An 18811-nucleotide genomic window follows, 5' to 3' on the forward strand; every position below is an offset into this window, starting at 1 on the left:
CACAGTGGTCAAGGGAATATTTGACTTCTACTGATGCCAACCTGCACTGGTCATTTAGACAATACCTGTAGTCTGGAGGTTGACATAGATGGTGGCCAAGAGAGACACTGACCCTCTGGGGACACTATTGATGAGTTTTTACTTCCCCAGTTTAGGAATTAATGCCAGCTTTCTCAGTCTACATGAATACTAATTAATCTCCAGTGACCAGGTCCTCCAATTCCAACTCAAAGCATTGTTTATGCTAAAGAATGGTCTGACTGTCAAGGCTGACCACAAATCTTTCATTCTAGGCTTAAGATTATGAAGTCAAGTGGAAGGGAAGAGCCTCAAGTACAAAGGCAGGAACTCGTACATGTGCAGCCTTAGGGAGTGGACACAATGCTTATATGTTATACAAGTATTTCAGTCAAAGACTGAGTGATGCTCTGCAGTTGGTAGTCAGATGCCTGACAGACTAGGGAATAGGGGAAATAGGAAAATAAACAGAAGCAGAAGCAAATTCTGCTTGTGAAATTAAACAGAAAGGCAAACAGCTAGACTTCACCAGTCTTCTTAAAATTCCAGAACATTTGACCGTAACCTTTGGCCTGGTGACTCAACCATTTCCTTAAAGACATCCTCTAAGGAACAAGATGTGGCTTACTTGTTATTTTTAAATTTAGTTTTAATGTCCATCATATCCACAGCATCACTTGAATTCAAACACAATCACTAAAATACCTACTATAAATGTGATGGTAACACATATAAATGTGATGGTAATTAATTAGCATTAATTAGGAAGTAGTGGAAATGAGGTACAGTCTTGAAATGAATAAAATTTCCAGATACTGAATGAAATTGTCTGAATGATCAGAGTCCAGGAAACAAGGAAAAAGCAACAGTCTGGCTACATGTAAACAAAGAGAAGAATTAATTTTTTCACTGGAAGACTCTCAGATGTTATTCCTAGGATGATGATGACGATGATGTTGATGATAATTATTATTATTATTGTTGTTTTTGTTTTCATTTGGTGACTGATACTTACCCATTGACAGATGAGTCCACTTCATGCATCAGGGGCACTGACAGGATTAGAATGTTATCATGCAGACATTCAGCACGTTCTAGGTTTCCACTATGCCAGAAAAGAAAAATAATCAATCTGCAAATCAACAGCCTTTGTAATATATCACAGTTTCACAGTTACCATCTCTTTGCCTTCTACTCCAAGCCTCTCTATTTGAGTCATATCAGCTCCTTAAGAATGTTCACCCAACCTTGGATAGGGCACACACAAAAAGCATGAGTTTTGTGGCTGTGACATGAATAGGCTTATAACAAAAAAAAATGTATATTGGAACAAGATGTGAATTCAAATGTCTGTGGGAAACCACATCAACTATCATACACAGTGGAAAGAAACAAGAACATTTAGACGTCCACGCAAGAGCTCATTTTCTCCCAGTCTGACTGCACATCAGTTTGTGAGGGATATACACACCTCACAGACAGTCTTGCCTCACTAAATGAAAGAATGTTTTCAATGTACCTTCACTGTACTATAGCACCAATTTGCTGCCACTGCAAGCAGTTTTTCAGGCAAGACCCTTGTAGTGAACTGGCCATAACTTTGCAGCAATTCCACTCTCTCTTTCCTCCTCTTCCTGTACTTAGCTGCCAAAATGAAAGCACTTCTACTCCTCAAAGGCAGTTGCCTCAGCCAGTCAAAACCAAAAAGAAGAAAGAGAAAAGTGAGCAATTATCTCTCATTTGAGTCAGTTTGTTTCAGTGTGAATACTTTATGCATGAAGTCTGTGAAAGGTTCCTGTAATGCATGTCTAGCACGAAAAACTGCAACTATTCTAATTCTGATGATGAGTCTACTTGTTGGGTGACAGCTCAAAACAACAATCTTGAAAGATATGTCACATGTATTTGCAATTTCTTCAGCAGTGACTCTGGAATCATTTTTGCCTTGCAGTTCATTGTATTTACTCACAAATCAAACTGGCAAAACAAAATATACGATCATATTATTTGAGGATAGTGTCACAGGGGCAACAGCAGGCAGTCCCAAGTGATACCATGCAGATTATGAGTTGCTCAGATTATAAAAATAGAGCCTGATGGCTACATACATGCTTAGATACAGCTCAGCTTTCTGCAACTGACACATTGCATATGTCTATATGCAGTAAAGCTATGGCCCAGATAGAAAACTCAGACACTTTCACTCCTGGGAAAGAACCCCACTTAATAAAAGCTTTTCATCTGAATAGGCTCAAAGAAGAGTCCAAAATGGAGACATTTCTCATCCTACATAAATACCAATATATCAGGGTGGCAAACAGAATAAGCAAGTAGAATTCTATACAGGGTTCATGGATATGTTGTTATCTGTTTCAAATGGAGTAAAGGTACTGTGAAAAAAGGAGAACACAACCCAGTGAATCTAGCTCTAGAAAAACAGTTCATACCTGGAAACAAAGGAAGTTTGTTGTTTTTTTAAGAACAACCAAATAGTGTAAGAGCAATATAATGTAATGTTTATTTCTTTCTCCAGTTGTTCCAATATTGAACCAATCTCTGTCACAGATTCTACTGCCAAATTTGCTGCTACACTGGAAGGCTCAAGTAGACACTTGAAGGGCAACACTTGCTGTCCCATGACAGCATGACACAGCTTCCCTGTCCAGCTATTTCTGCCTGACCAGCTCCAGTTATGTGTGGAAACAATGTCTTCGCCTATGGCAGTCTGACTGCAGCATGGGTACTGCCTCTCAATTTCCTTATCATTGACTTTACCTCAGGTAAAAACAATGAAACTGTTGTGGGAGAAAGAGTTTGTTACACTCATTTGACAGCGAGGGAATTGAGCAATTTGCCTAAAGTCACAGAGAAAATGAGGGTAATCAGCATTGAGATCTACACTAGTTTCTTTGGAGGTTCAGCTAAATCCTTCAAAACACAACTATCCTCTTTTGACCTTCTACAATGAGAAACATTCTCATAACACCTCTAAGCATTCACTCAATGTGTAACAATTACTGTTTATTTCCTTGCTCATCTAAAGACACAGACTAACACTTCTCACTGGTAGGGTACAGAAATACAAGAAGTGAGGTTACAGAGGGAAGTCCTGTGCTATTCAAAGTTGGGCAAATTTAAAGCACTGTTGACCCATCTTTGCACCAGCTGGCATTCATCTAGCAGATACTGATGTCTATGACTGAGAAGCATCACAGGGTCATCTGAACATGCGATGAACTTCTGATGGAGAATAAAACCTCACTAACATGCAAGACATAGTGACATGTCTCGCTTTTAGTGTCTCATACCAGTCCTACGTGCTGCAGGATCTTGTTCCCACCTACAGCTGTTACTGCAGGGGAGGACTATGCCTTATGAGAGCAATCACTCAGCAGCTGCTACATCTTATCTCTCATCTCTAGCTTTTTGTAGAGGTGTCATCCCATTTGGGAGGAGAATTCAGGCTGAAGATCCTGATTTGGATACATAAGGATATGAAGTTGGATCATTTACATAGAAAATGGGAGAAGGAACTAGTCAAACACCCAATACATCTAAGCAGCAGACCATGGCCAATGTTAACGTAGCTGCACATTGGTTCCCTTACAGACATTGACAGTGCTTGTGACTGAATCATCTGTGCTCTTCACGGTATATCATCTTAGAAGGCACAGAGCATGTGTCACACCTTTTATCCTGCCCGAGACAAAATGCCTATACATGCATACTTGGCAACACCCTACCCCAATGCCTACTTCAAGTGCCCTTTGGGAAGTACCCTATCCAGATGTTTTCCACAGTCTGTCACAGCTCACTGAAGATCCAGAGGGAGGAAAAAATAAATACATGACTTTAGAGCCTAACAGTGGGGTCCTTACCCCATAAAAAGCATTTATCTTTTTTGATTTGCATCCCAGCATGTTTATTTCATTCAAATGCTGGAACGAATTGATTTATATTGTGTTGATCACCAACCACAGGTGAGCGGACCTTGATACATGGCCCAAAGTGATGACCACTGAAACACAAGAGCCTTTCAACTGAGAGAATACAGAATGAGCCTTCAGACTTGCAACTGCCTGGCAAAGAAAATGTATGTATGTATGAGCCTACCTCCTTTTTCAGGAAGCTTCAATACATAGTTCCTCTGCATCACCAAAATACATGCATTTAGCCTCAGTAATTTAACCTAATTTACTACACATACACATATCTACAGCTAATATCATGCAATTGCCAAGGACATGCAATGCACACTTCATGTAACACAGCATATCCATTTCATCCACATGTCCCCTTACCTTTGGGCAGAGACAAGGAAGGTAAGTGTTTCTTCCTGCCCGGTCAAGTGGCTTGTGTCAAAGATCACACTGAACTCGTACTGCACAAAAAAAAAGCAGTATTTAGAGACACTGCATATTGTTTCAAAATGTATTTATTCTGAAACTTTATTTATATTTTACTGGACTAATTTTGCAAGAGTAGCATATTTGGATACATGTAGGAGCGTTCCCTCTACTGCAAATTAGCATTTAAGTCTTAGTAATTATGTTTCTCTTCAAATACTATAGAGTTTGGGTTTTCCATCATTATGAGAAGGCCTTTACTAGAAGGCCTTTACTTTGCCATTCAAACATATTTCTTGAGGGGATCTACCCTCAAGGGTATTCCCATCTACCTGGGAATGAGTCTTCCAGTAGAGGAGGATTGCTACCTGAAACAATCTCTGCACTATTCTATATGATATTTGCTGATGAAGAAATCTTTTGGGGGAATAAAGGCCATGTCATAGGCCTGTACTTGGAGGCCTATGTGGCACAAACTAGAGCAGCATTCAGGACAACCATCATGATGAGTGAAAACAGATGCTAATTTTTAAATAAGAAGTTTACTTCGATGAATAACTTCTTCATGTGATCTTTCTGCCTAACTCCAAAATAGACTTTGGCCAAGTGAAACAGTGTCCAAATTCATTGTAATTTCAGTGGCTTACATTATTACATTCTAGATAATATTTTGCTACTGCATGTACTTCTTTTCAATTCCATTTAAAATATTTTTTACTTTTTTTTTTTTTTTAGGATGAAAGAGTCAGTTAAAAAAACAGAAAAAAAAATCCCAAAACCTTTTATGTTGGGTCAAAGGATATATCAATTCAAATGCAAGGGATTTGCTTTTTAAATTGAGACTTTATGAAAAATTTTGGATCCATTTTTTCAGGTCATCCTTAAGTTACTCGTCATTTTCTCACTTTTCTTGGTTGGTCATTTATATAGATCATTTTAGTGGCAGAAAGAACCCAGCTGGATTTTTAAACATTATGGTAAAGTGTATCTTCTTTTATGGAACAAAACCCTCTTTAAAAAATCTACCAGAAGACCACAGGATGAAAAAGCCATTAGTGCATTTTCATTGTCATTTGTATAAGTCCAGCTGCACTTTAATGTGAAAGAAGACAAAAAAAACTCACAGAGCAACAAAACTAAGATAGGGAGTCATTTTCTGCAGAGGAAATATGTAAGTTTTTCACAACTGCAAGTCTTGCACCATTTTTCAAAGCCATTTTATTGCAGTGCCCTGGGCACTGTCATTGGCTCTGTCTGGTGGGAAAGAGGATAGCTAGTCTCTGTAACTGTGAGAGACTTGGATATCTGGCTTAACAAGCTAGATAAAGTATCAATCACAGACATTTAACAGAACAGTTGGCTTTCCAGCCACTCCTTGGAGACAGAGGTACATGAACCATTATTCTGCAAATTGTAACAGAAAAAAATCACAACATTACCGTAGATTTGGATCTCATGAAAGGAAATCCCACACTGCACTTGAGGAAATCTGCCTCCAGTAATTCACAAGCAATGCCCAGCTCCTCCTACAAGAAAATAAAAAAGATCATGATATTATAGATTCGGGGAGAAAAAGAAGATTGCTAATAAACAGCAATGTGATGAAGTACCATAGAAAATTAAATATTTCCCATCATAGCACTGTGTTAGACTTCCTTATTCCACATAAGTCAGACCAGCATTGGGAAGAAGCCATCAGAACCTTGCTCTAAGAGACAGATCATGAGGAAATAATCATTATCTTTACTAAACACACTGAAGTCAGGGGATCAGCACAAATTCTTGGATAACTCAGTTCTTCCCTCCATTTATTAAAAGAAATCTTTCAAACAATCCAGAATATATGTTTCCTAAGGTAGTTTTTCCAGGTTTCCAGGTCTCCAGGTTTACCTGTACCATAAAGAGAGAACAGTGTTGGGAGCCAGTGATCAAACCATGCCATACACAGATGCAAAAGAGAAAGTTAATCTGATTCTGGTGACATTCAATGCCCTGATCTCTTGTTCTGGTCCACAAAATGAGTCATGCTGATATGGATATCAACCTTCTATAGTGAGACAGTGGTGGCATAGATAAGGTAGAGGAATGAGCATCACCTCATGCTGAACATTGACTGTGGACAGTAAATACTCAAATGCAAAAAGTTAGAGCAGCCCTATCCTGCTTGACTCGTGACTCTACTACAACAGAAATTCTGGTGAATGGAGAGTGTTTCATTTGTCCATAAAATAAGTGCCTAGCTCCAGATAAGCATGTTCTCATTGCAAGATTATCAGGGAAGAGTTTAATATTCTTCCACTGTGGGCAAGTTCATCTCACTAAACTTTAGGAGTGTGACTCAGCTCTGGAATATGATACACACTTGTAAGAGTCTACAAAGTGACTGCTATGTGATTTCCATGTCACTGCTCCCATGGTACTAAAAAGGACATAGAAAACAGTTCAGCAGACTACATGCAGGTTGATAGACTGGGTTGGATACCTCTCTAGGCCTTACTGTTGATTAGATCATCACCTGAACTATAGTGCTTACTGGTATGTGCTATAATACCAATGCCTAATTTTTAGATATCTCAATCTAGAAATAATTTTATTCCAGACACGCAGCTGAGAATCTCTTTGCTACAGAACATATGATTTATTTGACCTATTTTCAGTATTTACAGCACTTTGCAAAGCTCACGCTCATTTCCTGAGTTACTTCAAGTATGCACTTAAAAGTTACATTCTCAGCTGGAACAAACACGAGTGGAAAGGGCTTCCTGAGCCATGCACTTGGGTTATAAGCATCTCCAGGAAATGCCTCTCTGCCTTTCACATTCTGACCTGAGAACAACATTAGTTGTTCTAATTAATTAATTAATTAATGCCCTACAGACATTTAGCCTCAAAATCATTGTTCAAATCAGGGCACATTATTTCTAGAAAATGATAGATCAAATGCTATCTTTCTTACCTGACTCAGACAGTATTTCACTGGTTTCATGAGAAGCAAAAATAATGTAAGGAGAAAATCAGTGCACACCTGGAGATGCCTAATGGAGTGACATTACTGCAATACTACTAAAATGCCAGAGGAGTGGCCTAACCATTCAGTTTCTCTATGGATTTGCTTCCTTGCAATCTTTAGTAGGCTTCCATTTCTGGAAATAAGAAAGATGGCACTGCTTAGCAAATCAAGTATCTAGCTTCAATAGTACAGAGCTACCAACCACATATGTGTTAGATTTTCTCCTCTAAACAAACATGAAATAGAAAAACAAGTGTTTCATGGGCAAAGCATCCCTTTCACTAGCCTTTTCCTCTCAGGAATCTGGAAGGTTCTCCAGTTTTATGAGTGATCAAGAGAACACAATGTCTGAGCAGCTGCATAACCAAATGAAAAATTTCACAGCTGTTTCCTCTGAAAACATTCTTGGTTCTGGGTCATTCAAATGTCCCTTGCTAAATGGGGCAAACTATGAACTCTCTTCCATCAATGACTAGCCTGTGTTCTTTCAAGAGGGGTTTCTAATTACATAGCTGTCCAGTGTGGTGACAGTGACCAGACAGACCCAAAAGACTGTCTCCTCTCCTCAAGGCCGTATGTTTCAGAGATGTCAAAGACCAGGATAATTGAGAGAACCCTCATATTGATAAGAGAAGAAGAGCACTCCTTCTTCATTTTGCACATCGATGTCTTTGCAGACCAGACAGCTGGCAGACAGATGCCCATGGTTTTACTGCCTGTAAAAGGAAATGACAAGATAACGTTGAATTCACTGGTTTTGCTATTGATGCTTGGAAAAGTTTAATGGATGGAGGAAGATTGACTTAAATTACTTTCTGGCTTCATTAGTGTACTGTCCAGTTTTATGATTAATAACATTACTGAAGTTCAGAGTGGAGAGTATGAAAAAATTATTCTCTGAGAGGGTGGTTGATCACAGCAACAGGCTCTCCAGAAAAGTGGTCAGGGCACCAAATCTGTCAGAGCTCAGAAAGTATCTGTGGAGAGTGTTCTAGGTTATATGGCTTAATTAGGGAGTCCTATAAGGAGCAGGGAATTTGAGTTAGTGATCCTTATGGGTCCCTTCCAACTTGAGTGATTCCAGTAATGGTGCACAATAAAACTTTTCAATGCTAGGAAACAGCAAAAATAAGTTTGGCTGCATCCAAACCATAGTGGTTCAGCCTCTCACAAATTTATAAATTATAGGCTACCCAGAAAACTTTTCCCATAGACTCCTTGGCTTGCTCTGTGATTAAGATGGAGAAGCTCAGCTAATGAGCAAATATTTTGGTTTTCCTTCACTGCTCACTGTTTAGCTTCAGGCTTCAATTTCAGTGTGCTGTTCTGGAGGGAGAGAAAATTGTTTCTTTATGTGGTTTCCTATGGTGGTCAGCTTTCAAACTCAATTTTAACACTGTTCCAGGAGGCTGAAGGGTTGGTGCTGTCTTATCTTACAAATAGGGAACAGCAGTGCAACTCAGGGCTTAGAGAAATTTGAGATACCACTTCTTGCTGATGTTAGGTCATGCTTTTAGTGAGAAATGCTTCTCTATGACTATACAACCCATTTGAAAAACTCAGCTTACTGCATGAGCTTTATAGCAGTTCCTAGTTAGCATAGAAGTCACAGCCGAAAGGGTTGACTGCTTCCCTTCCAACAATATAGTGTGAAGCTTTAACAGGAAAACTTTCTTTCTGAAACATTTTAGAGTGTTACATACTCTTAGTCAACCAGATAAACAGTCAGATAATTAGTCAAATAACTGTATCATTACTTCATCGCAAATGTTGACCTGGTTATGAGAAATATGAAGCTCAGGCTGGCTCACAGTCTGTTTCTCAAAGTTCTGATCACAGAAAAAAAGGCTGCTCATCATTACAACATGAGCAATGAAACAGTCAAGTTGAAGACATTAAAACTTCCTCAGCCTCATCTTGATTTACCATTTTGAAATCAGACCATCAGGCTTCTTCCCAAATGAGTCTTGTATAGCTTGTATGGGATGACTTAGTGACTAGCCAGTACAACCTGACCATTCTCCCCCTCATTTATGTCCAACCAAAATCCTCTAATCTTCCTGAGGCTGATTCGGCAGTTCATTTAATCATATTTAGTTTTTATTTTTCCCACCCTTAGCATCATTCAATTCTTTCCCAAAGATAGAATAACTCCTCTGAGCTGATGTTGGCCTTGGCTCCAATCCAGAGTCATCAGTCCACTCCTTCAACTTTCTACCCACTCATCTCCACCCATGACTGGTTGCAAGCTCCTTGCCTAAAACATCTCCTTAAGTAATCTTCCCCAGCCCATTAACTGCCCTTCAACACTGGTATTCCAATACCAGGCTTTTATCTATCTGACAACTCTTCTACCATATTATGACTATCAGCAAAAGCAAGCATTCAGAAAAGTACAGGACATTTGTGTTATTTTTCATTCACCAGTGTTCTCACAGAGAAGGTGTGAATTCAACTATTTTAACACTCATTTATGACCTGCTAGCTTTTTGCTTTTCTAAGCACACAACTTACAAGTAGATGCTGCATCTGCAGTGTCAACAAGGAGATGCAACAGAGCAATACTACACATGAGAAAAGGATATGCCAGATGCGGCTTTCAATAGAAAGTTATATTAATTCCTGAACTTAAGGTAATTTTTGTATTGTGCTGAATACTGCTGACTATCTGTGCCAGAGTTCACATCATACTTTTAAAAACTCTTCTGATTATTTGTTATTTTTTAAGGGACTTTTGATTAAAACCACTAATGAAAGGCATTGAAACTTCACTGAGGAATTATTAAAATAATCTGTATATTTTTAAAAGGGAAAAAATCTCAAGTTGCTAGAAAATACATTTGCCAGCAGTTTATATTTCTCTTTCCTTAGCTATACTCAAATTAAAGGTCTTTTTTTTTTAATTGTTCAAATTGAAAAAAATACTTGCAAATCTTGGCTCCTAGTGCATATATTCTGGAACTGATGAGAAAATGTCCTGGAAGTCTTGATAATATGTTGGCAGAACACTCCTGTTTTGAAGATGTCGAAAATTTACTTAACTTGTTAGGATCTTTTCTTGTGATGCTGCTTGTTTTCCAAAGGATACAAAAGCAGAATGACTGAGTTCCAAAGAACCCTGCATCTGTTGTCAGAGCACACACTCTTGTTCTGTGATGCCTGCCTGTGAACCAGTGCACTTAACACCACAGAGGATCATGAACAGTATCTTCATCCAAGAAGTCTTAAAACAAATATCCTAAGAATATATCACAAGGGAGGGCTACTTACACTGTCCATCTCATGCTATGCTGAGTCTCCAAAGCTAGGTACTATGCATCTACCTACTATATCCTCTCTGGCATATAGACTTTATACCCACTAGCTACTTGGAAGTTCTCTGACTGCACCAAAGGTAGAGGCTTGCACTGGGCACTGGGAAAAATTGCTAAATTTGTACAGTTTTTTATTCTCATCATGGACCCTGACTAAAAGGCATACTTATTCCTCAGTAATTTCAATGTGAACTTTTTATGAGAAGGGATGCTTTCCCAAATGAGAGTTTAGATGAACATCTGGATGTTTTTTTTTCCACACAATAGGACAATTATATAGGCTTGACCTGCATTTTAAGAACTTCTTACTTTTGGGAGATATCACAAAACATATGTCTGTTCACAGCTGGTAATCTGCTTCCTATACACATGGTTTGCAAAGCTGGGTAAAACAAACATGTCAGGAACCTAAAATAAAGACTCTCTTTGATGATGTTTGAAATGGCTCCTTCAAATCACTCTTCATGATCTTGGTCTAAGCCCTCCAGCTGTGCTATCAACAACTCATGGGTTTCTCTAGGATTTGGAAAGCAAAATTTTTATTTTGTTCTTACTTATCTATCCCTGCCTTGCAGTTCACTAAATGCCTTCATGGAGGCTTCAAGGTTATAAAGATGTAGCAATTAATTTAACAGCTACTCCTGTTAGCTACTCCTGAACATACAAATGTACTTTCCACAGCAACTGAGGTACAAAATAATGTGGGTCACAGTTATCTACATATGCAGTGCAATTAGGTATGCCTCAGCTCATAAAAGGCTAGGGATTTTTTTCAAATAAAAAATCTGACTTTGACTGAGTTTCCTTATGACTGACAGCTAGTACAGCTCAGTGTAATTTAATCTTGGAGGCCCCCTCATGTGCATACAGCTTAGTTGTTCTAACACAAAATTCCACAGATACCACACTTTCCTCTAAAATAGTACTTCCTAAGATATTTTAAAACTGCTAGAACACAAAGAGGATTACTGGTATGACTGACTGGGAACTGACTGGTTGTTGTGTCTTAACATAGCTTGGTTTTTGGTTAAAGATAAAATCCATTAGTTTTTACAGAAGTTATTCTCAGCAAGGACTGCTAACAGCTTCCTCCAGACCCAACAAAACCAATCAGATGGCTTGGTTTGAGTACTGACACATTGTTAAACCACTAAGAAAGCTGGACACACCCCTGTGAAATCACATGTGAAAATGAACAAAGCCCAGGAAGCTCTCTCTTTCTTCCAGACTTTGAACAGGTAACTGGGCGCTGGCCGGGCCCTGCTCTGCTGCAGTGCTGGCTGGGCTGGGCTCGTTTCACCGCTCGGATGAGATTCTAACACCACTGAGTTCCAACAGCGGCTGGCAGGCCAGGCTGGCTCCGCTCAGCTTCGGGTGGAGCCAAGCTGGGCTCCGCTTTGGCCCCAAGCTACCAAGCCATTCTGCTGGCACCATGGAAAGATCATGCAGCTGAGAACAGAGACAGCTCTGTGGCCACACGGAGAGCAGCCCGTGGCTGGAGTTGTGCGCAGCAGGGCCAGAGGACAGCCATGTGGCCACAGAGCCATCACCAGCAGGGCCAGAGGACAGCCATGTGGCCAGGACAGCCATCACCAGCAGGGCCAGAGGACAGCCATGTGGCCAGGGTAGTGGCTGCCATTCTGGCCTGGCCCCCTGAGATCCTGGCACAGCCCCGCCAGCACAGCCCAAAATACTTCACCTCGACAGCTCTGGCCACCACCTGGCAGAGATCACATGGCCATCCGGAGGCCCAGGCAAGATATTAACTCTTAGTGCACATATGAAACTTGCAGACATCAATCCTCTTTCAAGTGAGAGAAAAGGAAAGAGTAAAGACATGCAGAGAAACAACATGGAGACATCAAGGTCAGCAGAGGAGTTAAATCCCAGATGGGAAGAGAATGAGGAGATGCCTTAGTCTTGGGCTGAAATTCTCTTGTAACACTATGGTGAAAATATGATTAATACATCAGACTTTCTCCCTGTAACTCATGGAATGCACTGGGGGGATGTAGCATTGTAACCACGGCCATGAACAGAGGCACCAGTGCTAAAGCGAGCAGATACTGAAGTAACTGTGATCCAATAAGAAGTTTGAACTGAGAAATGAGAGAGATGAGAAGCCTTGCCCCAGGAACAGAAGAAGAAAACCTCTGTTTCCCAGAGATGGATGAAGAGAACTTTTGGGTTTTTATGCTGGAACAGCTCATCCTTAAAATAGTACCCCATAAGTTGACATGGCCCATGGAAACAGCTCTGGGAAAGCTGCAAGGCATGGGAGAGACTTTCACACTTCAGATTTTCCTTTCTGGGGGAGCTGATTACATTGAAGCCACAAGAGAACTGTTTCATGTGAAGTCTCCATGGCATGGCAAGAGAGACTCCTCTCCCTAAATGAAGAAAGACTATTCTAGGGGTGGTAAACTGATTGTAAGTCCCAGGTTTTGTCTCTGTACATTGTCAGTGGGAAAGAAAAGAGGAGGTGGAGGGAGGAGAAGTGTTCTGAAGGTTTATTCTGATTTCTTGTTATTTTTTTCCTTAATTCTGTTATTAAAAAAATTGATTTAAAATTTTGAGCCTGCTTTGCTTTCCTTTTAATCATTATCTCACAGCAGAAAATGAGTAAATAATTCTAGTGGGTGCACTGGTATTTTGGTAGCATTAGATCCACTACATTTATTGGTGCACTGGCCAGGAAACTCAGATTGGTGAACCAAAACCACTACACTGGCACTGTGAAATGATTCAAGATCATCTGAAATTACTTAAATGGTATGTCTGATCTACCTCAGATACTTCTTAAAAGTTGCTCTGATTATTATCCTCAAAAGCCCTTTAAGCCTCTCTTTTCTTCAGATAACTAGCAGTCTGATGCCTGCTTTGTGTCTTTGTCAGCAGCACTCTAGCACTTCCTCTGTTTCTGGGCTGGACCTTGCCAGGCACAGACATCCCCCAACTCCATTAGTCCACAGCCAGTGCCAAAGGCATCAGGAATTCACTTTTGCTTGGAAATCTCAGTATCTCACAAACTGAGCCTGCAGTTTTGGGGTTGGTTTTTCTTCTTTTGCCCATATGTTTCAGGAGTTCCAAATGCACAAAGCCTTCAAGCAACTACTGCCATCAATACCCAACTCTTCCAGTACTGCACAACTCAGGGATTGGACGGGGGGAAGCACAGGAAAAGTTGTGCACAGTGTTGAGATGCACTGCTTCTGTGAGGCCAGCTTCCTAGGCAGTGGAGATTAACACTCAGTGGTGGCACCAGGCCACCTGGGAAGGCCACAGTGCCTCTCAAGAGCTGTGAGTATACATTGCAAGCTGGGGAAAAAATCATTCTGTTACTGATAGTAACTTTGAAGTTCCAGTAGTTAGCACAGGTAGCTTAAAAAGCAATCATGGGTCCAGGAAATATTTTCATGTGCATTTCAAGGAGTTTCTCCTCTCAGAGTGAAAATCCCACGAGTATTGTTTCACTTTATGGAAGTATAGTTTACTTGGCAACTTCAAGGAAGTACCTTGTGGTTAGAACACTTCTGTGTATAGTTCTCCACTTGCCAAAGCAAAGTGGGTGATGGAATCACTCAAAAGGAGGAAAAATATGTTCATGATGGGAAGAAATTAAGATGGCTTTACTCTTTAAACATAAAAGCTCTGGATCTCAAGCTTCAAACATTTATTCTCTTGTAAGTAATTTCCAAACACAGGTGGAATGCAAGTAACAATGCGAATAACATGAAGGCCAAGTCAATGATAAACCAGCATCAACAGCAACTATAATGTGAAAATTTCTGTTAATCATTACCTGTTAGAAAATATATTACAGAGGGGGAGTTATAGACTAAATAGAGACTTGCTCATCTAGACCTTGTCATGAAACTAGCATTTATCTCATTTCTTGAATATAATGATTAAAGAATATTGAATATCAAATCAAATTATAAAATGGCATAAAAGGATATTATGTGTGTCACTAAAGGACACAGAATGATTCACACAGACACATTTAAGTGGTATGACAGGAAAAGAAGTAACTTTATTTTCTGGCTCCAGTATTTATAGATTCATGACAATAACCAGGAATTGGATAATTAAGTTACCACCTTCCCGATCACACTGGTCATGTGAAATGTCCATCAAAGGATGTTTCTTAGAAGGAATGTGTAAACACTTATGTTTATAGTTACTTTCCTGGGAAAGTAACTAAAACTATGAGAACAAGATCAGAAAGCTTAGTTTTCAGGGCGACATTATGTGTGTATGGTAAAGGTCTGTTTTAAAGATGTCACAGGGACCGAAAGTTTTCCTTTATTTTCAACACATAGATATTCCCCTAAAATACCACATCAAGAAATATGAATGTCACACATTATAAATTCTGTGAACTGCTGTTTTGCCAATTGATCCTTGCCATCCCAATGCTTAATGATCAAGCAAAATTACATATCTGAGTACGCTGACGTTCACACAGCTAAATCTGCATATGAAGATGTCGGGCAGTGGGGCATCTGGACCTGTATTCTAATAATAAATCAATCCTTTGATTCATTACCAGAAAATAAACTTGAAAGGGGATTGGAGAACCTCAACAGTTGTTTCATAGAAAGAACTAGAGGGAAAAACAAAGTTTCCTTTGGAGGAATTGGAGAAATTTCCTGTCCTATTCCATGATCTCACTAGCAACTGCTGTAGGTACATCCCACCTTGAAACCAAGCAAGTCTGGCTTCAAACATCTTGGATTTGCTCCTTATTTTGAGAAAATGTAATTAAAGACTCTTACCTCTTCCTTCTCATCCTGGGATGGAACCTATTTTACAGATAACTTACTGATCCCAGCCAACACAGAAGATATTTGAGCAAAAAGGGAAAGACAGAAACTTTTCTATTTACTAGATATTTACAACTCTCTCCCATAAACTTTTATCTTAACTGGTGAAGAGCTATTGTGGCAAATTTTAAAGCACAGCACCTCAGAAGCTGAAGAGGCAGCATAAATTGGTCATTCAGCTCAAGTGATTAAGCCCTAAAACAATTTTTAGAACCAGTCAACAAAACCAAACACGTTTTTGTTCCTCCCATATTTTAAGGGATGTGCAGGGCAGGTGGTGAAAATGTAAGGAGAAATGGGGATCTGGTGCCATGCTGAGATGTTCCACCTCCTTTGTTGCCACAATCTCATTTTAACAGACCAGATAGACTTACATTGACATTCACTGTACTACGCTAGCTATTTCTTTTCCCTGCTTACTGAGAACTGCTGAACTTAATTTTTTCAAGAAAACAATGCAGGAAACATCACGAAGATACATTACCCCCACAGAGCTCTTAGGTCAGCTGACCCTCATTCACTGTGAAGATGGCCACATTCCAACTATGCTGTTTGGCCAGGCTTGACACTATGACCCGTTCCCATATGTGTAAAGCTGCACACTTCTCCACTACAGAAAGTAGTTAGAATCATAGAATCATAGAACCATTAAGGTTGGAAAAGACCTCTGATATAATCAAGTCCAACCTTTGGCCAAAAAACACCTGGCTGGTGGCACTAAGTGCCACATCCAGTTGTTTCTTGAGCATCTTCAGGGGTGGTCATTCCACCACCTCCCTAGGCAGTCGATTTTAGTGTTTAACAACTGTGAAGACATTCTTCCTGATGTCCAACCTGAACCTTCTCTGGCACAGCTTGAAGTCATTTTCCTCCTGTCCCATTGCTGGTTTCCTGGGAGAACAGGCCAGCCCCCACTTCCTTCCAGGCAGTTGTAGAGAGTGATAGGCTCACCCCAAGACTCCTTTTCTCCAGACCAAACTACTGCAGCTCCCTCAGCCACTTCTCATAAGACATGTGCTCCAGACGCTTCAAACAGCTTTGTTACCCTTCTCTGAACATGCTCTTTCTTGTAATGAGGGGTCCAGAAATGGACACACAATTTGAGATGTGGCTTCAGCAGTGCTGAGTACAGGGGGACAATCATTTTCCTGGTCCTGCTGGCCACATTATTCCCTATATAGCTCAGGATGCCATTGGCTTTCTTGTGCCACCTGAGCACACACTGACCCATGTTCAGCTGCTGTCAAACCAGCACCCATATCTCATTTTCCTCTGGGCAGTTTTCCAGCCACTCTTCCCCCAGCCTGTAGTAATGCAAGGGGCTGTTGTGACCCAAGTGCAGGACTTGGATCTTGGCCTTGTTGAACCTCATACCATTGCACTCAGCCCATCAATCCAGCCTGTCCAGAACCCTGTGCAAAGCCTTACTCTAGCAGATCAACACTCTCTCCTAATTTGATGTCATCCACAAACTTACTGAGGGTGCACTCAATCCCCTCATCCAGATCATAATACTGAACAGGATTGGTCCCAATCCTGAGATCTGGGGAACACCACTAGTGACTGGCCACCAACTAGATATGCCACTATTCACCACCAAAAAAATGGATACTTAGGTACAGAATGGGAAAAATCCATGATACATATAAACCAAAGTATGACAAAAAGGTGCCTACTTAGTAATGTACTATCAGTTTACCAATCAAGACAAAATCTTTGCTCATAAAAATTTGAAGGCACGGTATTTAAAAACATTGCACTGGATAGCAAATACACCAATATAGTACCAAGCATAAGGCAACTTCTATGTACTAAACTATGTCCTCCAAGTTCCACATATAAAAACACAGTAAAATGAAAACTAAGGGAAAATTCAGTTTCTGACTCCACAGTGATATATTTAAAAAGCAATCATAAGAACCATTACACAAAGTATCTCTCTGACCCACATTCAGTTAAATTCAGAAATAAGTTAGATTGTGTTATTCACACGAAAAGGCTTTTCTCTATAAAGCTGCAGGAAATTTGTTTGATTAAATGTCTGTCCAGACATAATCCAATTATCTGGAAAAGAAAACTCAGTCTTAAGACTCAATAATAAGAATGTGCAAAATTATACACTTCCTATATGTTGTAGTTGATAGCCTGAAATGTATCTTTTCCCATCTTTTATTTGTGATTCTCCCCCCACCCCCAGCTTCTCTTTTTCCTAATTGTTTACCTGGCGTCAAGTTACCATGGTTACTGAAGTTTCTCTCCTCAGCCCCACGGCGAGAGGCCGGATAGAGTAAAGAGAGGACCCCGCTGGCATTTCCAGCTGCTTGAAGTTTCTTTAGCCCAGGAAAGCACGGGGTTGAGAGAAGAGAACCCTTCTTTCCAACACGGAAGTTTGTAACTCTGTTTTTCCTGTCCCAGAATGCCTCTGAGCTATGGAAGCTGAGAGGCCATGCTTACCTTGCCTTCCCTTTCTTTCCCCCCTGGGTTGCCAGGAAACCAAGCCCCCCCCCTCTCTCCCCCTCTGCCCCTCTGTGGAGAATACTCCTACACCTTTGTGGGCATTTGAAGAAGTTGGTGTCTGTTATTTCTTATCTTGGTGTGTGTAACCTTGATTTGTAGAAAGTTTGTAAGATGTACTAACTGAGAAAAATAATTGGTTCTCTCTCTGATGTTCCCTCCCTCCGAGAAACCCTGTTAAAAGAGACCCCCCAGACCCCAAATCCTTTGTCTCTCGTCCCTTGGATTCCCCTTCACAGAAATAAACTGTGGAATGCAAACCAGAGAGAGAGTCCCCCCCCTGATTTCTTTACTCGCTCTATAGACTTGAATTCTTGAAGAAGATCAGTGAATCTCACAAACATATGCTGGCTCAAAACTCGAGTGAAGAGAAACCTCATCACTGAGCTAGCCGGGTCACACTCGAGAAGATCGAGTCAGGTGGCGCCCAGAACGTGGGGCTGGCCTGTCCCTCAATAAAGGGGACAGAAGAACCACGGAAGGTGAGATTCTGACCACCGCTGGGACGACATCTACCCCAGAAGTGTCTCTTCGCTGTTCTAAGTGGAAGACGTGCTGGGGAGAAAAGCAATAACCCCTGTGCACCGAGGGGCTGCTTTTGAGAGCGAGACAACGGCAGGAGCATTCAGAAGACTGAATTCCCCAAAGGGGGGAAGTGGTGAAGAGGGAGTGGGTGAGAGAAGAGTCCCATCCCAGGTGAAACTTCTGGATGCAGAGCAGTTTGGAGCCGTTGGTGAAATAGCTGCAACGGACAGGTGAGATCACAAGATGGGTGCAAGACTG

At 40.6% G+C, this 18811-nt stretch overlaps 1 protein-coding gene across 3 annotated transcripts in view; it reads right to left on the bottom strand.

The window, feature by feature from the left end:
* ITGA9 (integrin subunit alpha 9) overlaps positions 1-18811 on the bottom strand; it is a 218944-nt gene that overhangs the window by 44936 nt on the left and 155197 nt on the right. For all 3 annotated transcript variants that reach the window (XM_086844215.1, XM_086844226.1, XM_086844237.1), the window contains 3 exons: positions 5804-5890; positions 4320-4399; positions 1034-1123 (listed from right to left, as the gene is read on the bottom strand). In XM_086844215.1, the coding sequence (XP_086700341.1) occupies positions 1034-1123; positions 4320-4399; positions 5804-5890 (257 nt within the window). The remainder of the gene's footprint in view (positions 1-1033; positions 1124-4319; positions 4400-5803; positions 5891-18811) is intronic.

The sequence above is a fragment of the Cyanistes caeruleus genome, chromosome 1 (genome assembly GCF_971803275.1).
Source record: "Cyanistes caeruleus chromosome 1, bCyaCae1.hap1.1, whole genome shotgun sequence".
Taxonomy (NCBI): Eukaryota; Metazoa; Chordata; class Aves; order Passeriformes; family Paridae; genus Cyanistes; species Cyanistes caeruleus.